The sequence below is a fragment of the Gobius niger genome (genome assembly GCF_951799975.1).
Source record: "Gobius niger genome assembly, chromosome: 17".
NCBI classification, from domain to species: domain Eukaryota; kingdom Metazoa; phylum Chordata; class Actinopteri; order Gobiiformes; family Gobiidae; genus Gobius; species Gobius niger.
In genome coordinates this window covers 26107359-26130541 of record NC_136868.1, presented here as the reverse complement: position 1 = coordinate 26130541, position 23183 = coordinate 26107359, and the positions used below count along the sequence as shown (strand labels likewise).

General features: G+C 40.2%; 1 protein-coding gene across 1 annotated transcript in view; it reads left to right on the top strand.

The window, feature by feature from the left end:
- Window positions 1-7337: 7337 nt before the first annotated feature.
- The window catches only part of jak1 (Janus kinase 1), a 31282-nt gene continuing 15436 nt past the window's right edge, over window positions 7338-23183 (top strand). Inside the window, exons 1-11 of the mRNA XM_079574786.1 lie at window positions 7338-7601; window positions 14213-14418; window positions 14501-14624; window positions 15839-15992; window positions 16150-16313; window positions 16417-16688; window positions 17892-18007; window positions 18102-18281; window positions 18643-18800; window positions 19125-19239; window positions 20176-20371. Coding sequence (XP_079430912.1) covers window positions 14220-14418; window positions 14501-14624; window positions 15839-15992; window positions 16150-16313; window positions 16417-16688; window positions 17892-18007; window positions 18102-18281; window positions 18643-18800; window positions 19125-19239; window positions 20176-20371 — 1678 coding nt within the window. The 5' untranslated portion in view covers window positions 7338-7601; window positions 14213-14219. The remainder of the gene's footprint in view (window positions 7602-14212; window positions 14419-14500; window positions 14625-15838; window positions 15993-16149; window positions 16314-16416; window positions 16689-17891; window positions 18008-18101; window positions 18282-18642; window positions 18801-19124; window positions 19240-20175; window positions 20372-23183) is intronic.

Below are 23183 nucleotides of genomic sequence, written 5' to 3'. Positions count from 1 at the left end.
CTTTTCCCCGTTTGGAGAAGATTGTAGTTCCCCCCAAGTAAAGCGAGGAAATGTCTGTTGTTAATAATGAGCGCTGGGATTCGTGACCTCACATAACCCCTCGCAAGTATGTTGGGAAGTCACGTGACCCGTGGATCTCGCCAGTTATTCGCCATGTAAAAGTTTTCCATGAGAGCGAGTGCAGCTCGTGCGTTTATTCATGTTTCTATTTACAGATGAATAATAATTGACAACTCTGAGTCCGTTTCAGTCGTTCATCATTTGTAGCCTTGTTTTCAAATCACAGAGAACATCTTAGTCTTTCCATTGCGCGCAAAACATTGACGAAAGCGTCACCATTGTAAGAACAAAACCCTCAGTGATGGACTGTGTCAAAAGTGAACACATTTTAGGCAATAACTATCTATGGCTGTAACTCTGAGGTGTCGGCTCCCCTATCAGATAGCCTACCCTGTCATTGAATATTCATCAATTAGGCTAATTAGGCTCGATTCAAGTTCAATTATCACTCACTGTTGTTTTTGTTTACAGTTTATTTGGGCAGAGGTGGGTAGAGCAACGTTAGTTTGGACTATTTTTTACTCAAGTACTTAAGTAAAAAGTAATGATCCAAACAATAAGTCAAAGTAAAAGTCAAAAAGCACTCGGAGAAAATGTTACTCGAGTATTTCAAATGAAGATTCCAATAAAATGGATTAAAATACAGAAAAAAACAAAATGATGCTAAAGAACAAGGTGCACGAGACAAATGGAGCGTCACTGAAGTATTTACGCACTGTTGAAAAAGTAACAATTATTCTCACTCTTCATTATAATTGTACTCAAGTAGAAGCAAAAAAAAAAAAGAAGTAAAAAGTACAATTTCTTCCAAAAGTTACTCAAGTAGATCTGTATAAGAATCACTGCATTGCATAAGTGCAAAACTATTTTCAAAGCTACTTTACATCAGCCTTTACTTTAAAGTACACGTTATTGTATTGTTTGCAAATGTATATAAAATGGTAGTTTATTGTATAGGTCGTAAAATAAATGCAAGAGTCTGGACAGCGACTTTAGGAGCTGGTTTAGAGAGTTAATGGGATAATCAGGATATTATTACGATAGTATTAGCAGGTCAAAGAGACAAGAAGACAACAACATTCGTGGGAATAACACAAATGAATGCTGCTTTCTAGTCTCACTTGCATAAGATTTTTGATTATTGTGATTTGTTCAAATACAAAAAAAAAAGTATGTCAGCTCCACTTGCACGCTGGTGTAGGACCTTCTTGTTGAAAGAGTTTTTTTTTTTTAACCCACACTTTCACTCTTTTTATAGTTTACGTTCTCGCTTCTTCTGAATGTGCAGAGCTGACACTAGGAGTAGCCAGAGGAGAGACGCGCGGGCTGCTCGTGCAGGTCTCTGTCACGGCGCGCACCATTGGTTTGGTTCGGGGACGGGCGGAATGCAACATCGGGAGAGAGAACTTGTTGCCAGCCAGAGCTGTCAAACATTGCGCGCGGCGGCCGCGTCTCCCAGTCAGTAAGTAACCACGCAGACTAATCCATCAGACAAACAAGCCGCGGAGATTAACCTTTTTTCCCTTTATTGGCGCGCCCGAACTGAACGCCTTTCGCCTCTGCATATCCGGATGCTTGTTCTGTTTTTTTTGTGTAAAATCATGTGCAGGTTTTTTATGTCACATGGCTTTGGGAGAATTCAATAACAACAAAAAATGGCGACAATCACGTTGCTCTGTGTGGTCTTGCTGCGTCATTAAAAATATTCATGTAAACACGGGGGATTCTACGGTCAAATCGCGGGTAAGTTGCCCAGGGATTTGTTTTATATTTAGTGCGACGTGGATTTAGTGCGCATTAAGTGGAGATTTTTTGGATCGGTTTCAGCATGTTGTTTGTTTTTGCCCAGAAAAGGGGTGTGTATGCGAGACTCTGCTGGGCGTCAACGTTTGGCTGCACAATATTCAACAACACTAGCATTTTTTTTTCCTTCCTTTAGCACAAATATGCACCATTTTGGCTCGATGTATAGACCACGTCGATCTAAATAAAAGCGCGTAGAGGTTATATAATGTACGGGCATGTGCGTGAATGGCCGTGTTGCAGAGAATTTGACAACTTTTCTGTATTTACAGCAACAAGCGCGGACGCATGGGACTTTCTAACTCGGTCCGTTCACAAACAAGAGGAGACTTCCCCAGAATTGAAGCGCTAAGCCCTGTGTGTGTCCGGCCGCGCCATGCGTTTTAACCCTCCCATGCGTTCTTCAGGTTCTCGAACGTCCGACTAGCATGCAACGCCTTTTCCCCCCCCTAACGCTCCAAGGACAAGGAACTGTGCTACAAAACAAACCTAGCATTAGCTTCGTCCATGTAGCTTTAGCTTGTTTTCGGGTGCTTTACGTGTGACATGCCCTTTTTTGTTTTGTTTTTCTCTCCTTGCAGCGAGGCTTATGGAGTTGTTTACATCAAGTGCAGAGGGCGGGGCGGACTGAGACTGCGAGGGAGGAGGAGGGGCCAGGCCGAGCGTCTCGAGGGGGGCGGGGCTCCGGACAATCATAACAAGTCTGACGTCACTCGGCCTTACGCGAGGAGGAAAATAGAAATAAAGTAAGATTTTTTTTATTTATTTTTTTGTCTCGGCGTGGCCAGACTGGAGGTAAGAGGGCAGAACGAATATTTTAACAGAGTCACAGTAGTTTGTGTGGAAGACGTGGAGGGGGATTTTCTGCATGCTCATGGGGGTAAATAAGTGACGCTTTAGCAGATGTAAATAATTAACCTGTCAGGTCAGTAGTTAGCTGCGTGTGTTATAGGCTATAGATTTTTGGAAGATTTTCATAATTCCCCCCCCCCAAAAAAAGCTTTTGACCTGCATTTATTTAGCAAAAAAAAAAAAAAGAAAACCTACGTGTTACGACTGTTAAAAGACAAAGAAATTACAGACTACATTTGTTTTACTTGCACGTATTGAAATAGTCGTTACAATGGTTTTATGGATTGTAATATTAATTTTTATCAAGGCTTTGCACGCTCGCTAATTGTATAGAAAATTATATATATTTTTAACCCTTTAATAGTTTGCTCAACCGTTTGGGAGAGCACACTTCATTGAATCATGTGCTGTTTCTAATTCTGCCTATCTCTACCATTCCCTACCAAGTGTGTAGTACTCAAAATATCCAGTTTAGAGAAGGGTAGTTTGGACTGGTTTATGCTGGTTTGAACTGGTATAGACCTGGTTTGGACTGGTTTAGACTGGTTTAGATCAAGTTTGACCTGGTTTGGACTGGTATAGACCTGGTTTGGACTGGTTTAGACTGGTTTAGATCAAGTTTGACCTGGTTTGGACTGGTATAGACCTGGTTTGGACTGGTTTAGACTGGTTTAGATCAAGTTTGACCTGGTTTGGACTGGTGTAGACCTGGTTTGGACTGGTTTAGACTGGTTTAGATCAAGTTTGACCTGGTTTGGACTGGTATAGACCTGGTTTGGACTGGTTTAGACTGGTTTAGATCAAGTTTGACCTGGTTTGGACTGGTTTAGACTGGTTTAGATCAAGTTTGACCTGGTTTGGACTGGTATAGATCCGGTTTGGACCGGTTTAGAAAAAAAAAAACATTGTTGTTTGTCTCCCAAATGGTTAGAAAAGACTTATTTTTTTTGATGCTTGTGGGGTTAAAGGGTTAACTAGCGCCAGAACAAGTTGACTGAGGGTGGCGAGAGATCCTTGTCATTGAAGAGACGTGATGCAACAAAAACATTTTGAAATCAGGTTGTGATGCACTTGTTTTTTTTACACCACTGTAGAACTGACAAATGAGCACCTAATAATGTGCAGGCTAATGTGCAATAATGTAATGGTCTGTGTAAATTGCTCTTATTTGTACCCGTTGAACAACACAGGGATCCACAGACGGACGGCAGGAGTTGACGTCTAGATTTGCAGGCTGCCCTGGTTCAGTTATCACAGTGCTGATGCTGTCCCCATCGAAGGTACAGTACTGTGATAACTGAAGGATGGCTGCCAACTGAACCCAAGTGAAGCGCCCCATAGGAACAGCTGTGAGTGTGTGGCAATATGTTTACAGTTGTAATACTTATCTATCTGATCAATGAGGAAATAAAGCTTTTTTTATATATGAAAATTCCGTGTAATTTCTAATTTTTTGGTAGATAGTGACACAACACATATTTATTCAAAGCATGCTCTTTGAAAGGTAATATATTAAGTCAAAGGGAATTTGCAACATTAGTCATTTTACTCAATAATAAGTAGCTTAGTTTCTCAAATACTCAAATACTCATATGATTGCAGAAAAGCCATATTTATGTATTTAGCACATTCCTAGCAAACACTGCTTCTTTCCTCATGTTCCTCCCTAAAATTGTATTTATATTTATGCATGTAAAAAAAAAGTGTTTACCAAATGTAGTCAGCAGAGGGAGCCAGAGAACATAAAGTATTACTGCACTTTCACAGAACAAAATAGCTTATGTAAGATTGGAAAAAAAAGAAAGAAGAAGCATAAATTAAATGTTTTTGTCTCCATTTTTTTTTATCAGTTTAAGGAAATAGATATGATTAACTGTTAGATTGATTATTGGGTGATTTTTTTGTGTTTTGGAACAACACCCCACCATGTTATCGCTCGATAGAATAATGGAAATCCCCAACATTCACAGCACATGAGCGTCTTTTGTTCTTTTAATCTTGTTTTGACCTCAGTTTGTCTTTGTTTTGATCAATATAGCTTTGAACTGTCTTCCTCAACGTGAGAGAACTGCACACGGCAGGTTTGAGTCCGCAACATGAGACTTGACCTTAGTCAGTCCAACACTTCGACAGCCATATGGGGAATTTCTGCACAACTTCCTTTTTATAAAACAGAGACACTGGTATTTTGTGGGATGTTCCAGGCCCAGGCCCCTCCCTTTTAAAGAACATATCTTGCACACAAAAGTTTTTTGTGCAAGAATAAGTTCAGTGTCGTATTTCACAATGGATTTTTTTTTAAATCTTGCTTGCTTCTTCATAGGTCGTGTTTATTAAGTCAAATAAAATAGCACAAAAAAAAGTCATATTAAACAAACTGAATTAAAAGTAGTTAATTACTAAAATCTCATTTAATATTGTTTACTAAGAAAATAGAAAAGAAGAAATCATTTAAATTCATTGCCACAGGAACATGCCTGTGCTTTGTCCATGCGGACAAGCTTCGTGAAGCAATGAGTATGATTAAGTTTGTTTGGGCACAGTTATGTGAATGCAAAGTCAGGGTTTCTGTGGGACCTTTTTAAGTCAAAATGAATTGTGCTAAACCATTTTCACTGCAGAAGCATGTCAAATGTACAAAAAAAAGGGTCCAAAACATGTTCAACAGCAGTTTTGGCTGAAATGACACACTTGCTGCACTTCTCAAACGTTAATTCTGTTTGCCATGTGCTTTATTCCTTTGTTTGTTTGATTTAATGTTTGCAAATCGTTAGAAATGAAATATGCACAGACTATTTTTTAAGTTTGTGGCATTGAATATATTATGTTGGTGTTAAAATGGCATTTAATTTGCCCTGATGCTTCTCCAATCCTGACAGTTAATTGAAGATTAAGTCATTACTGCCACATTTAGCCTACATAACCTTTTTTGTCATCTGAAACCACACTAAAACCTAATAGAATTGTTTGGCTAAATATTGAATAAAACTAAATGACATGTTTGTCAAAAGGCTAAGACTAAATTATAGTATGTTGTCCAAATGAAGACTGCTCGGTTTCAAGAATCTATTTTGGGTTCACATTTCCTCACAAATACCCTTATCATAACAGACGCTGTTGAAGGAAGTCCCCACTCTCAAACGTCCAAAATGCAGGCTTTATCTAAATGAATTATACTTAACTTTTCTGTGGGCTATCCCTGACATTTGTGTGTGATGTTGATTGTAGAATGATTCACAAAGCAGTTTTATCAACGATGGTGTATATTCATGGTAATTAGGGCCCTGCCCTATACCTGATTTATTTTTATATTTTTTCAAAAACAATGAAAGACGAAGGGCATACATTTTATTCTTAGCAATTCTAACATCCCAATTCTCCACAAGAATGACTTTATTTAACCACGTTTCGCAACTTTCAAGGAGCAATACTGCCACGGTACTGTGCAGCACACAAGTTCTTTTATCACAAATGTCTGATTTTACAATATGCTGAAGGACAAAAACATACATAACATAAAGGTATAGAGCAGGGGTGTCCAAACCTTTTTAATCCATACGATGAATTAAAAAGGTTATATGATGTTGAGGGCCACAAACCAGTGGTCAATGCAGTGAAACATTACACTGGATGCATATATAGCAATGTATAGCAAAAAAAAGAAGAAAAAATAAAAATAAAAATGTTTTTGTGGCTATAATTATGCAGAATGATTACATAGAGGTCTCTCTGGTGATGTGTGCCAGTTCAACAAGAAGCTTGAGGGACACCAAACATTGGTGCCCACTGGCATAGAGCCTTTAAGGGACATCAGCATGCAATGGTGGTTCCCTTTAAAGGTGCAATATGCAGAGTTATTACGTATCAGTTAGTGTAATATTACTGACATATTTCATTGTTCTATTTGCATTAACAGAGAAGAATTAATCTTGTCAAAGGCCGAAATAGTAATAGGTATATGATAACCACAAATATACATACACTGGGGAAATGTTGTAAAATGAATGAGTGAAACCTGATAGGCCAAAGGAAAAGGGACAGTCGGTCCGACTGATGCATGGTCACTTTAGGTTTAGTTAGTTTAATGCAGCAGCCCTAAAACTACTATTCATCACAAACAGCATCGTAGGGCTAACTCAATTTATATGAACTTAAATCACGCCAAAGTCAACACTGAGAGAGAGAGAGGGAGAGAGGGAGAGACAGAGAGAGAGAGAGAGAGAGAGAGAGAGAGAGAGAGAGAGAGAGAGAGAGAGAGAGAGCCAGGGAGACAGAGAGAGAGAAAGAGGGAGAGAGAGAGAGAGAAAGAAAGAGGGAGAGAGAGAGACATACAGACAGACATACATACAGACAGACAGACAGACAGACAGAGAGAGAAAGAAAGAGGGAGAGAGACATTACAGACAGACAGACAGACAGACAGACAGAGAGGAAGAGAGAGAGACAGAGAGAGAAAGAGGGACAGACAGACAGACAGAGAGAGAGAGAGAGAGAGAGAGAGGGAGAGAGAGAGAGAGATTTCCTATATTCACCTTCATTGAATTACAGCTGCGATGACGCCTTCTTGACAGACAGCCACTGCAGCCAATCGGAGGCGACGTTGTACAAAAGGCCATTGCGTTGTTTTCGAGAAGGGGCGGGCCCTTGTCAGGAAGGGTCTGTGTGGTCCGTGAGGGTGAGACGACCGACTTGTGTGATGACTTTTACAGCAATCGTTAAAATACAGCGATTCCATTTTGATCCGGATAAACACACTTGGCTTTCTCTTCACCCGGTGACAAACTAACCTGGCCGATCTCTTGAAAAAAGGCCCCAACTTTGTCGAAAGGTCTAATGTACAATCCGAAACGGAAGTAAGTTGCCAGCTGTCTGGCTCTTCTTGCTAGGTGAGTAGGCTACACGTCGATCCTTTTGCTTTTCCTTTTGAAAGTGACTCGATCAGATAGTTTGTGTGTATGGACATACCCGCTGTCTATGTGTGGTCATTTTCTGCTGTTGTCAAGTTATAAAGATCGGAGATGTTCGCGCAAATGGCCACGAGCTTAATCCAGTTGATCGGACTGTACTTTCGCCGCCCGACAACAGAGCCTGATCACTAAAAATACTGTAAATGACTTTAAAATACACATTTCCTTTGAGATGTTGCTAATTATCCGGAAGCGCGGAAACAAAAACACAACTTTACGCGTTAATGGTGCAATATTGTGCGTAACTGTGCGTACGCGGGGTTACGTGACATTAGCGAGAAAATCACACGTTCTTGCTCATGACTCATTTTAGTAGTGGCCTAATATGTTTTAACATGTTATTACACACAGCCTAGTGTCTTCAACAACTGTGTAATGTGTCACATGACCTAAAAGTAGCTCTTTTGGGCAGGAACAGAATCACTCTACCCAAGGTTTCACAAATAATGCTTCAAACTTCGTAGACTTCACTTCAGCGCCTCTGGTCCGCGAGGATTTGTTTTAGTGTGACTCATTTTGGCGCTTTCATTTTTCATTCTCGATAATGTCAATGTTAATATCAGTAGAATCATTCTCCCTGTCCCAACGGAGGATTTTGAGTTCTCTCTTGATGCACTCTGAAGTTTTGAGATGATATAGCACAGACTTCTAAACTACATTATGTTCCAGCTGACAGTGTGTTTACTTAGACTTGAAATGAATCAAAATGAATAAACACAACCACATTTGTTGGTTTACGCCATAACATTGTCAAAGTGCAATGTTATGGCTATGTTCAAAGTTAAAGCCACACCGCGTAAGACTTCACCCAAAAAACAAAACGGAAACACAAGCGTTTATTTTATGATGGATAAAAAAATACCTCAAACGAAACATGTGCTTTTGCTCTGAGCGGCTCACCTCTGCTAAAACATGACTGTGACTTTACCGGGAGTGGGTACGTCTCCAGCTCGTTTCCATGGAGACGTCGGCTAAAGTCAGCAGTTAAACAGTTAAGCAGGTTAGGCCATCATCCAGATCCATTCTCTCATCATCCACTGCAGAAATAGCCTTTTCTGTGTCGAGCTGGTCATTGAGAGCATGTTTTGTGTTGATGGTACAGCATAGTCCAAAATGTTACGCAGTGTGCCTTTAAATTATCTTTTTTTTTAAAGTATGTACACACTTTACCACCCACATGTTTGCTATGAATCTAATGTCCAAGCTTTCACTTCAATTCCACTCTTTAATTATTTTTTTCAAATTAGTGAAAATGATAAACAGCAGGCATCAGATTTTTAAAGGTGCATTCTGCGACTTTTTATGCGAAAAAGAAAAGTTGACATTAGTGCGTAGTTCCTTCCCATCGCAGTGGTCTCTACAGCGCTCCAGGATCAATTGTTTTGTGCGTTTTCTGGCGAGCGGGTCCGTCAACAGAGAAAACCTTCCAAACGGTTGACCCTGGGGTGTCCGTGTGCCTATTGTGATGGAAAGTAAAGGTGTCACGCTGCACTCACACAGCCGCCGTGTCACTGCAAGGTCAAATGCGCACTAGTATCAACTCCTTTTCTCCTCATAAGAAGCCGCACCTTTAACAATTCCCAGTTTATGACAGTATAATAAAACGTCAGCTGGAACTAGATGTTCTGTAGAGCTGTTTTTTATTTCAGTTCAAGGATGCACATTGGTTTGATTCATTTATAATAATTCAATCTTTCAGTCAATCATTCAATCTTCGCCTGTTTGAATTCTACAAAAGAACTCACCCACGTCGCACTTGCGTTGAATCAGGTCGAAACCAGAGTTGGGTCCGATCTTGCACATAATGAAAACAAAAAAGTTGTTTGGAAGATGCAAAAATTACTATATTAAGGAGGATCATCCTTGAGAAGAATTTCAAACACACGCCCTCTTTATGTAAGGGATGGAAGTGTTGTCTCTGTGTTATACTGCGGTTAAACTACTGTATATCGCCCGCCAAACGCTGAATAGAGTTGTCATCACTGTAACATGAACGCATCTTTCTAAAAACTCCTTCATGGTCTGCTTCTTGGTATCTATAAGTCTTCCAAAGAGCAGGATGACACAACGTACATATCGCAACACTCAGAATGCCTGAGAAGCAACGGTCGATGATGAGGATTTTGCGAATCGATAAATCTGCCAACATTTGCAAATTGTATTCATCTTTCCTTCAGACTGCCAAAGACACGTGAAAAATGTATTTCTGACAACATTTTCACCACATAGTTGAAGAGAGCACATGCTTAAGGCTTTCTTCTAAAACACTAAATAGATGTTTCCTGGGTTGTTTTGATGTCATTCTTGTTTGAGTGAAAAAACCTTGAATTTATGTCAAAAGTACAAAAAAGAAAAATGCTTTCCACACCAGCTTCATTTAACGCAAAACTGTTTTGATTTGAAAAAGCCCCGTGCTGTTTATTGAGAATTTTGATCGCAATTTAGATTAAAATCTGATTAATCGTACAGTTCTGCACAAAATATTGCACCAAATACCACCCAATTTAAATCTAATCCAGGTCTATAATGGATCTAAAAATGAACCTGGATTGGACTAAATTATGTAAACTGGGTACAAGCCACGTTTAAACCAGAAACACCACCTAACTTAAAGGCATTGCTAAAGTGCTAAAGTGTGAAAGAAATTACCGTGGGTGTCAAATGATCGGGTTTTACCAGTGGTACTCGTCTCATAATACCCCAGTTTGAGACCCGCCACTGCTATAGTGTGTGTCCCCCGGGAAGGCTGTGATTTTGCCCCATTTATAGACATTGATCTGGGAGCCGTGTTGATTTTGGGTGACTTCATCATCAGTCAGTTTGCTCAGAGCTGCTGCGGTGACTCACTTCACTGCAGAAGTGTGGATTTCCAGTGAAAACACAGAAGGTTATTACACATGAGCTCACAACACCTACTGATCTAAAATAAAACTCTAGTTTGAACTTTATTTTCGGTGCCATTGCTTTGCTAGCATGCCGTTAGATCAGGTGAAGGCAATATGATGGGCGGGCCTGTCGCATTTTGGAGCATCAGCACAGCCTGCTGCAGGAGCTCAGGCCCGCAGAGAACTTTCATATTTTTACGAGCAGGCTCAAGAGGCTCACCTTTTTAGTTCAGCTTTTTGATTATATGTATTTGTTGTATGTTGATTAGCCTCTGCCTTATTGCCTTTTATCTTTATAATTTTTCATGAGTGTTTCATCTGACTGTCTCTCCTTCACCCCCTCTGGGCACCCTGTGTCGATGTCCTGCTCCTCGGATGGTGTTTCCTTCCATCTTCTCTACTCAGCCTTAAGTCCATTATTTTAGTCCTTTATTTAAACTCTGTGACTGTCTGTTTGTGTGTGTCGGGGAGATTTTAATCCGCTTTGTGTTACATTTTCTATAAAAAGCACTTTATAAAGTTGGATAAAGTGCTAAAAGGGCCACATTTGACCCCCCGGGCTAACCTGGCCTTAGCCATCCGTAAACTCCGGTCAGTTATCATTTCCCTACATGTCCATTTGCGCCGCATTTGCTGGTGGTAGTTTGGTAATGGCGGAGGATATGAAAGTAAAGGAAGCTCTTCAATCCATTCTGGCTCAGCTCCCAAATATACAGAAATAAAAATTAAAGCCTTGGAATGTGCAAGGGATGCTCCCAAGAGTTATGATAGAGTTATGATAGAGTTGTGATAGAGTTGTGATAGAGTTATGATAGAGTTATGATAGAGTTATGATAGAGTTGTGATAGAGTTATGATAGAGTTATGATAGAGTTGTGATAGAGTTGTGATAGAGTTGTGATAGAGTTGTGATAGAGCTATGATAGAGTTATGATAGAGTTGTGATAGAGTTATGATAGAGTTATGATAGAGTTGTGATAGAGTTATGATAGAGTTGTGATAGAGTTGTGATAGAGCTATGATAGAACCATGATAGAGTTATGATAGAGTTGTGATAGAGCTATGATAGAGTTATGATAGAGTTATGATAGAGCTATGATAGAGTTATGATAGAGTTGTGATAGAGTTATGATAGAGCTATGATAGAGTTATGATAGAGTTATGATAGAGTTGTGATAGAGTTATGATAGAGTTGTGATAGAGTTATGATAGAGTTGTGATAGAGTTGTGATAGAGTTGTGATAGAGCTATGATAGAGTTATGATAGAGTTGTGATAGTTATGATAGAGCTATGATAGAGTTATGATAGAGTTATGATAGAGTTATGATAGAGCTGTGATAGAGTTATGATAGAGCTATGATAGAGTTGTGATAGAGTTATGATAGAGTTATGATAGAGTTATGATAGAGTTATGATAGAGTTATGATAGAGCTGTGATAGAGTTATGATAGAGCTATGATAGAGTTGTGATAGAGTTATGATAGAGTTATGATAGAGCTGTGATAGAGTTATGATAGAGCTATGATAGAGTTGTGATAGAGTTATGATAGAGTTATGATAGAGTTGTGATAGAGTTGTGATAGAGTTATGATAGAGCTATGATAGAGCTGTGATAGAGCTGTGATAGAGTTATGATAGAGTTATGATAGAGTTATGATAGAGTTGTGATAGAGTTGTGATAGAGTTATGATAGAGTTATGATAGAGTTATGATAGAGTTATGATAGAGTTATGATAGAGTTATGATAGAGTTGTGATAGAGTTATGATAGAGTTATGATAGAGTTATGATAGAGTTGTGATAGAGCTGTGATAGAGTTATGATAGAGCTGTGATAGAGCTGTGATAGAGTTGTGATAGAGTTGTGATAGAGCTGTGATAGAGTTATGATAGAGTTGTGATAGAGTTGTGATAGAGTTGTGATAGAGTTGTGATAGAGTTGTGATAGAGTTGTGATAGAGTTGTGATAGAGTTATGATAGAGTTGTGATAGTTGTGATAGAGTCATGATCGAGTTGTGATAGAGTTGTGATAGAGTTGTGATAGAGTTATGATAGAGTTGTGATAGAGTTATGATAGAGTTGTGATAGAGTTGTGATAGAGTTGTGATAGAGTTATGATAGAGTTGTGATAGAGTTATGATAGAGTTATGATAGAGTTATGATAGAGTTGTGATAGAGTTGTGATAGAGTTGTGATAGAGCTGTGATAGAGTTGTGATAGAGTTGTGATAGAGTTGTAATAGAGCTGTGATAGAGTTGTGATAGAGCTGTGATAGAGTTGTGATAGAGTTGTGATAGAGTTGTGATAGAGTTGTGATAGAGTTATGATAGAGTTGTGATAGTTGTGATAGAGTCATGATCGAGTTGTGATAGAGTTGTGATAGAGTTGTGATAGAGTTATGATAGAGTTGTGATAGAGTTGTGATAGAGTTGTGATAGAGTTGTGATTAAGTTATGATAGAGTTATGATAGAGTTGTGATAGAGTTGTGATAGAGTTGTGATAGAGTTGTGATAGAGTTGTGATAGAGTTATGATAGAGTTATGATAGAGTTGTGATAGAGTTGTGATAGAGTTGTGATAAAGTTATGATAAAGTTATGATAGAGTTATGATAGAGTTATGATAGAGTTGTGATAGAGTTGTGATAGAGTTGTGATAGAGTTGTGATAGAATTGTGATAGAGTCGTGATAGAGTCGTGATAGAGCCGTGATATAGTTGTGATAGAGTCGTGATAGAGTCGTGATAGAGTCATGATAGAGTTATGATAGAGTTGTGATAGAGTTGTGATAGAGTTGTGATAGAGTTATGATAGAGTTGTGATAGAGTTGTGATAGAGTTGTGATAGAGTTGTGATAGAGTTGTGATAGAGTCGTGATAGAGTCGTGATAGAGTCGTGATAGAGTCGTGATAGAGCTGTGATAGAGTCGTGATAGAGTTGTGATAGAGTTATGATGGCTACTTCACTCACTCGGGCGCATTACGTCACGACCAAACACTAGTGAAAATCAGATCCAATCGTTTCAAAGGAGTTCACCCCTCCCACCTGATAACGGAGCTCTTTGTGAAAGTCCTGACCCTTTTACAAAACGAAATGAATACAAGGGTATGGTAAAACCAGGCAACCCTCGGGCCTTAGTTTACCCACTTTAGATGAAAGTGAAAGCTTGTTTCTATGTTTTTATGTTTTTACTACTACTGCCTCTACTACTGACTGCTCCTGTTGAATTTTGAATCCTGACCAGCTCAGCTATATAGAGTATGCACACAAATTATAAATTGTAAAAAATTATCATTGCCAAAATAATGTTTTGACTCTCATTCATACATGATACTTCCACTTTACACACGTAGGTATTAGTTTGCATTTTGTACCTCCTAACTCCAAACTCCACTCCAAACAGTGAGTGTTTTTTGTATTGGTAATGAGATGAGTTTATTTAAAAAGTGCTATGATAATTGAGACCATTGGCTGTGGATTTAATCCCAATTCAATGAAAATGTGATTCATTGCACACCCACAACCCTTCTGGGCAGCGGACATCTCACTCCACACAGGGGCACACGCCATAAGTCATACTCTCAGCAGAAATTGCTGCGTTGAAAGAATAAAACGCTTACACAGTCTATGTAAATTTGTCCCGCGCAGTGTCTGAATGCCAACGCTGAGGGCCATGGAGTTGAGTCGGCAACTGTGCGGGAAGATGCGGAGGTCCAGGCGTTCGCAGGCCGCCTCCACCCCTGGCTCTCCCCTGGGCCTGCACATCCACCTGTATACCGACATGGACCCCCTGTCCTTCAAGGGCGACTGCTACACCGCCGAGGAGCTCTGCGTGGAGGCTGCCAAGAAGTGCTGTATGTGGATTGTCATTTATCACTCTTATGCCCCCCCCAGATGATATTTGAGATAAGAACATGTTGTCCTCTCTCTCAACAGCAATCTCCCCTCTGTGCTTTAACCTGTTTTCCCTGTACAATGAAGAAAGCCGCATGTGGTACCCACCCAACCATCAGTTCAAGATCACAGATGACACCAGTCTCAAGTTGCATTATCGCATGAGGTAACAGGTCGCATATGCCTACTCACGTCTTTACATGCTTTTTGTCAAATGTGCCTCAGGTTTGAAAGATGCTTGGATAATGAAGGAGATCATTAGTGGAAAAAGGCGAACACTAAACAGGTCAAAGTGTGGCAAAGAAAAAAAATTGTTCAATGAAAAAGCCACATTTAAAGAAGAACGAAGTAGCTTGTTTACCTTGGGGTAATACAAGTGTTAATGGGATGATTGGGGCGTCTTTCATCTCCCCCTGTTGTCTCTGGCCAGAAAACCACACTTGCAACTTTCCCTGCATCGGGGCGGAGGCGCAATACACACTATAGATAGAATCAAGAAAAAGAAGCTAACACGCTATTGGGCAAAGCTAGCTGTCAGTGCCACTTTAGCAGCATTTACAGCCAAGTTTGAGTGAAAAAGTATTATCTCCATTGTGTGATTGTGGCACAATGTACAATATCCATCTCTCTCTTGGTCTTTTCTGTCACCGTAGTATTTACTCTGTCGGAGAAAGAGAGAGAAAGGAAAATAGGGTACATACGATATTGAAACAAATCAGTGACTGACATAACAATAAGGTCTAAGTAATAAAAACAAGTTTAATATTTCTGTCAAAAAGAGTTTAACCTTGTCGTATTAGGTTCATTAGGTCTTCTGGTAAGAATGACAATATGTTCTTGTAGCCAGACCCGTGTGTTGTTTCAGACCTGACCGTTTCGGCGTTGCCTGTGGCCTTCCTCAGAGGTGTCACTTGATGTGTCTGGTCAGCTGATTTAAGTGTTTGGCTCTGTCTTCCTGCTTGTAGTAGCAGACGGACAGCACCATCTGCTGTCTGAGACCTTCACAACTGTGTCCCAGGTGTGAGAAAGTTGATGCCCTCCCTCTCGCCTCGGTTCAGTCCAGGGTGCGCTTCCGGACCTCGGTGGCTTCTCTTATCCAACAGTGGTATTTGTTGCTCTGGGTCCTGACGACATGGGCATTGTACCAATACTTGAGGTGGTTCTTCCTCTTGACACACAGGTCTGGCTACAAGAACATGTTGTCATCGTTACTTGAAGACCTAATGTACTTAATTGTACTACTAAAAGCAAATCATGGACAAATCTTTGTCAAAGAGTTCCGCCCCATTGAGCAATTGGAACAGAAGGGAGATATTAAGTTAAATTGTATTTGAAAGAAAAAGATTGCATCATTTTGTTTTTCTGCTTGTCTTTTGCTAGATTCTACTTCAAAAACTGGCACGGCAGCACTGAAGGGGAGTCTCCAGTTTGGAGACACTGCATTAGTAAACTGAAGGCAGGCCTGAGTCCACAGAAAGCCCCAGAAGGAACCCCTTTACTGGATGCTGCTTCTCTAGACTACCTGTTTGCCCAGGTGTGTGTTTAACCTGCAGCAGGTTTAGTTTATCACAGCACCAGGCATTTCTGTTGCTTTAGTAACTGTATCCATTTGTATACGCCTTGTATCAGCGATGGGTTTCGTGTCGTAAGTTTTAATACGCTCTTTGCATATGTGCGTCTCTGTTGTGCAGGGACAGAATGACTTCCACAACGGCATGATCGCGCTGAGAGCGTCTCACTCGGATTCAGAGCAACATGAGATTGAGAACGAGTGTCTGGGAATGGCTGTTCTTGCCATCACGCATTATTCCCTGATGATGGAAATCCCTCTGACAACGGCCTCGCAAGAGAACAGGTAGGAAAAGTTCACAGTCTGTGTTACAAATACATCCACCCATACACAAATTACACTTAACTTTGAGATATAAATGACATGTAATCTTGTATCTTAATTCTAGCTATAAACGCTTCATTCCCGAGTCCCTGAACCGCAGCATAAAGCAGCGCAACTTTCTGACCCGCATCCGGATCAACAACGTGTTCAAGAAGTTCCTTAATGAGTTCAGCCAGCGCACGGTGATCGACGGCAACATCACGCCCTACGACCTGAAAATTAAGTACCTGGCCACTCTGGAGGGGCTCACCACAGGGCTGGGCACGGAGCTGCTGGAGCCTCGGTCTGTCAGCGTCAAGCACGATGGAGAGCTCGGCAATGGGACGTACTGTGGTGGTAAGAACAAGACACGGATAATTACATCACCACAACCGTAATGCTAGCACCTACCGGGGGGATTCAGATTGTGGAACATTCATATGTAGAGGGACCAAATAAATAAAGCATATACAATAATAATGTTGGAAGTAGAAACAACAAGTTTCAATCAATCTTGAATAACAGGCTTATGTCATTTGAAACCTAGCAATTGGTCCTGTGGTAACAGATGTTTTACTGCTCAAACGTTCATTGACTGTTTACATACCTGGTAGAGACACACCCACATGAAGCTGCTTATTATGAACTCGCAGCAGCGTGTGTGCTGGAAATGGGAAGTAATAACATGAGCGAAAGCTGGGTGAGAGTGCGGACACACCTCTGCTTTGTAAGAGCATTGTGAAAATGTAACGCGATGGAAAACAATGATCAATAGAATTTAAAAAACAATTTTCTTGTAGGACGTTTTGAAGAGTTTGTACTTTGAAATAGGGCTGAAATGACTAATTGATTTATTGACAACCAATCAACTATTTTAGTAATCGATTAATCGTTTTCTTGTGAACACAGACTCAAATAGAGCAAAAATGACATGAAATCTTTTGATGAAAACCTACTTTGTTTTTAAAGTTAGGGTATGTAGTGTTGTGACATGTGTCTGTGTCTCATCCAATCAGAAAGCAGAATTAGCGCCTCCAACAAACACTCACTTTCCATCAACATGTCCTCAAGCAGCGCCATTTTAGCTTTATGTGATAAAAATATGGAAAAAATACATTTTCATACACCATTCACAGCCAATCAATTAATCGTAAAAATAATTACTTGATTGCCAAAAATAATCGTTAGTTGCAGCCCAAGACTAGTTTGATAGCCGTATACTTATAATGAGCTTGACAGTATGAATAGATATGAAAGCTTTTGTATTTCTTGTACTTTACCTTATGATATCTTTCCAAATGTTTTGATCTATTCTCTGGATATACCAGTAGTATTACTTTGCTAATTATTTGGATGGATCCAAACAAATGATCCTGTCTCCATGGGGTCTTATTATGTTCTAAAGCTGTAAACCCGGTTGTAGACTTCTACAAACATGATCTGAAATGTATGTGTAATTTTTCTAAAATCATTCACCCTAATTTCACGAGTTTATACCGTACCTAAATGTTTGAAATTTGGTATGAATGTTAAACATGAAACTTTTTTTTTGCCTTTTAGGGTATTACACTCAGAACTTAAATCAGCCACAAAACCACGCTTTAGAAACCAGCGCCGACATACAGGTCTTAGTCACCGGCACCGCCGGGATTTCTTGGAGGAAGAAGCCCACAATGGTGAGCCCAGCTCATTTGAAATGTGCTTTGTTTTTATTGGACATCAGTGCTGTTATCTGCCCAATGACTAACCGCTGTGCATATCTGAACACAGACACACACAACATCCAAGGAAAAGGGGAAGTCAAAGAAGAACAAGCAGGAAGGAAAACTGAAAAGTGACCAAAAGAAGGGGGGCGAGGGCTGGGAAGTCTTCTGTGACTTCTTTGAGATCACACACACCGTCATCAAAGAGTCAACGGTCATCATCAAGAGGCAGGACAACAAGAGGATGGTGAGCGCTGCTGCTTTTGGATAATGTTAAGATGTAACATAACCATCGTAATACATGTCCCAGCTAATCGCCGATGAGGTAGATCAAAGGCTGAGGTTTACTCTTAACTTATATCTCTGAGCTAATCATATCAGCCATATCAAGATAGATTAAAATTCCGTTTGGGCTTAGCGTTGATGTTGATTCGGTGGTGTTTGGGGATTTTTCAGCAAAAAGAAAGAAATTCAAAGCGTTTCATTAGAACATTCTTGGATCTTGTTTCCACTTGACCCCCTTCATATAAATGTTTTATTCGCCGACAGAACTACTTGCTACTTTTCTACTATAAACAATAAATACATTTGTTTGTTTTTCTTTGTAGGAGTTGCTAATGGCCTCTCGGGGCGAGGCACTGTCCCTCGCTGCTCTGGTGGATGGGTACTTCCGGCTGACCGTGGACGCCCATCACTATCTGTGCAAAGAGGTGGCCCCTTCTTCAGTGGTGCATGACATCGAAAACGGCTGCCACGGACCTATATGGTAATCTGTCTTTTTTAAAAGCAAGTAACTCAGACCTAATTTCAGAACAAGGAGAGTGAAGGGTTTAAATAAACTAAACAACAGCTGTGACCGAGTTGCAAAACATGAAGGCTATTTGAGCACAGAAATGATAGGCTAATGAAGTTGCTGCACCGGTCTGAAAACCTGCAGCATTACTCTGTTCCAAGTATGTTTTTCATCAGGAGACAGCATTGCAGCATGGTTCAAAAGTGCAGTTTAAACATAATGTGGGCCGTGGATAAGTCATTTCACTTGCTCTGTTAGGATTTACATCATACAGCGTGATTTCTATTTCCTCTTCAGTACGGAATATGCCATCCACAAGCTCCGTCAGGAAGGCAACGAGGAGGGGACCTACATCCTGCGCTGGAGCTGTACCGACTATCAGTACATAATCATTACCGTGGTGTGCAATGAGGTAGGTTGTATTCTGATATGAAAACTGTAAAAAAGATATAAATAGATATACATTATTTTAAGAAAATGTAAGTACACTGTTTTGAATTTCTCTCATTTCTGCCTAAATTGGTCTGATCTTCATAAAATCATAAGAATGAATAAGCACTGTCTGCTTAAACTAATACCACCCACACGTTTATATTTTTATTGGCCGTAACATGCAAACATTCACAGTAGAGCGTGAAATAAGTAACTACACCCTGAGATCTCAATCTCACTGAACTGCAGCAGTTTTATAAAGAGGAACGGTCCAACATTCACCCTGATCGTTGTGAGCGTCTAATCTGCCACTACAGAAAAGCAGTTATTGCTGCAAAAGAAGCATCAGCAGATATTTAATACTGGGGTTCACTCACTTATTCACATGCTGTTGTGAATGTCTCAGGTTTTTCTGCAACATATCTTGATAAACTTCTGAATATTTTTTTCTATTGATGATATCATGTTGTCCAGCCAAAACAGCCCCACACCATGATTCTCCTGCAGAGAAGCCTATCCCCCTTCACAGTGGGGATAGGCTTTTGATGTTGATGTGATGATCCATGTTTCCTCCACACATGAAGTTGTGTTTTCCTCCCAAAAAAATCAACTTTTACTTATATCCAGTGAATGTTTACAGGTTATGGCCAATAAAAAAATTATAAAATGCAAATGTTTGGGTGGTTAGTTTAAGCAGACACTTTTTATTCATTCTTATGATTGTGATGAAGATCATATTTTTTGACCAATTTAGGCAGAAATGTGAGAAATTCCAAACAGTGTACTTACATTTCCGTAACAAACAGCTCAAGTTTCAACAAGGCGTGTCAAATAAATAGCCTCTCAGCACGAGAGGCTATTTATGTCATTTATAATCATTTATAATCATCTTATCGTGTACGTGTTTTGTTTTTAGCTCAAGGAGGGTCGTGCCGTGTGCCAATATAAGAACTTCCAGATTGAGAAATTGTTGCCCTGTGGATTCCGCTTGTATGGCACCACCACCGAATGTTCCACTCTGAAGGAGCTGATCGAGCATCTGGAGGGACAGAGCCTTCGAACAGAGAACCTGCATTTCCACCTGATTCGCTGCTGCCCCCCACAGCCCCGAGGTGAGCCAAAGATCTCTGTCACTGATCTCTATTTTAGGCCTTGCTTCTCTACTCCGAGGTGTTCCCCGAATCCCATTGTTAGATAGAACAGCTCACTATTTAAAGGTCAGGGTTGAATTTAGACTGCATTCCACAGTCCAGGCACTGGAGGACCTCTGGTCCTGTGCCAGCGAGCAATAGATACAGACCGCAACGCATCAAGGGGGCCTAGCAGAGGGGCAAGATTTCGTTTTCTGGCAGACTATAAACATATTTATCACACACCAATAAAGTCCAGTTAAATCCGGTCCATATGGATGGGTTTTTTTACCGCAAATTTGCTTCCTGGTTAGCATTGTCTGTTTTTTAAGTATTTATGGGCTGTTGAACCACTTTGCTCCTCTCCATGTCTCTGTATATTTGTTAAAGTAATAGTGGACGAATGGAAGAAAGTTTTGTTTTGTTTTTTCCCCCTCTGGCTGCATCGAACACGTATGGGCAATTCCAAAGATGCCGTCTGTATCTATGAAAGAAAAACGACTCTTTATTTGCTTAATGATTCTTTTTTAATATAGACTCAGGTTGAATCTTTTATTAAAACCAAACCAACGTGCAGGGTTGCACACTGCATATTCAGTCCGTATCCTTCTTCTCATTTTGTTTCATGAGCTGATTCCATGATGTGGTGCCCTCCTTCTCGAAGAACTGTTCCCTTGTGTTTTTCAATATGCATATATTAAAGGACCCGTATCGGTGCTTTTATTGAATAAGAAGTGTCAGCAAGTAATGCATTCTGAAGTCACGGCCGTGCTGCTCATAAGCTGAAGTGTATACAAAGAAGTATGCAGTCTATTCTTATACATGGTAGCTAGGGCTAACAGAATTAAAATGTGGGAATTATTATCTTTCGCTCGTCATGTGCAGAAGAGAGTGTGTGAGGAGTGTGAGGAGTGTAGGGAAGTCAGGAGCCGGAGCACTGGGCCTGTCATATCCCAAAACAAAAGCATCATTCTGTTGTGTAGCCTTGTCCACCGCAACTTTACAGAAAAACATGATGTCACTAAACTAATTGTTTGACCCCACACATACTCATTGAGCACAAAACATGTCTGCCTAATAGTTGTTTTTATCGTTATTTCAACTTCATCACCAGTCCATCTCTTTTCAAATGGGCCGCTACACCAACAATCTGGGCCTGATACATCTCCACTGTCAGCAGACCGAGCTCTCCAAAAGAATAATGCAATGTTTATCCACTTTTTGTATAAGTCTTTTTCCGTCGCACCTGCGACACTTCTCTGTTACCTCCACCGGCTTGGACTGCACCAGCTTGACCTGGCTCAGAGGACTCAGAGTTATTTACACATCCATTAGTGTCTCCTTGCTCCGCTATTAATGAAAAGTGTTACCCAGTTACGCCATTGAGTCCATGCATGAGAGTTTCCTGTGCACAGAAGTTATGAGTTGCTGATCTCCATACTAGTGTATTGTAGGTTACAGAAATATTTAAAAGATTCAAAAATGCTGTGCAATTAAAGGACACGTTAAGTAGAACCAGAAGAAAATGACTCCCATCAAAATCCGCAAGCCTCAATTACTGTGTATTATGCTTGAAAAATGCAGCCTCTTTGCATAACTTCTGGGTGCTTTGCTATGTGTTTGTCCACTCCGCACATGCTTGTTGTGTCGGGCCAAAAGCAACGACTGCAGCTGCTGAATAGTGTTGTGTTTTTCTCCCCAGCTGAGGACAAGGGGTGCTGCTGCTGACATACCTTGTTTGTCAGTGTGAAACGGTGTCAGGGAGGAAGAGAGTTGTAAATGTGGGTTTCCGGAGCCAAAGTAGAGCGGCTGGGTTTACCTCACATACATGTGCACTGAGCTGCAGCTCGTCAAAACAAGTTACATAATTCTATATTTGTTCAGCATATTCTCTGGAGTAATAATATCATGTGTTTTATGTTCATTGGACGTATCAAAGATGTGCAGGTACACGGCTTAGTTTAGGTGAATTTGTCGCTCAAAAGATGAATTGACTTTACAAAGAAATGTGAGTGTGTTTTTGAAAAGGTTGCACTATATTTATTTATTGTTTTTTTTCACCTGTAGATTCTGCACCTTCTTTTAAGTTTCATATCCACAGTGTTCTCCATAATATAATTCTGCCCATCTTCCAAACAATCGTGTTCATTGGTGCAAAGACCTCTCTGGGGCACTCGAAGACCTAGACTTACTTGGAACTATTTCAGATTAAACAGAAAGGGGAAACAGTACATTCTTTAGTATAGGAACAGCTATAGAAAATGTGTGGTTTACGGGAGATTTTCAGGTTTGTTTTGAACACAACATTGTCTTTTTACTTACAATTTTTGAAGGGTTCGCTTTTTTAATAAACGGCGACACCCTTGAGGTAGGGGGTGCACAGTCTACCGCTGAAAGGTCCAATGGCGAGACAAAAGAGGTTGGGAGCCACTGGTGTCGATGATGTATTGCCCATTGCTAGTTTCGATGTTGTTTTTACTCAGAGGAACTGTCGGAGTTCTGGACCGGTTTGATGAGATAATGCAGCGAGAATAGACAACAGTGGCGTTTGTGACCCCTGAACAGGCTTAGCACATTTTCATACTACTTTATATACTATACCTTGAAATCCATTTGGCCCTTCAGCCGTACGTGTCCGCAATGACGGCATCGTACTGTGAGCATAAACATTCTACAAAAACGGGCTTTGAAAACAATACATAATGTTAGATATAGAGATCCATCGAATCCACTCTTTATTAAATGTAATTTACAAAAAATTGAGGATATAGTAGACTATAATATCCTCCAGGTT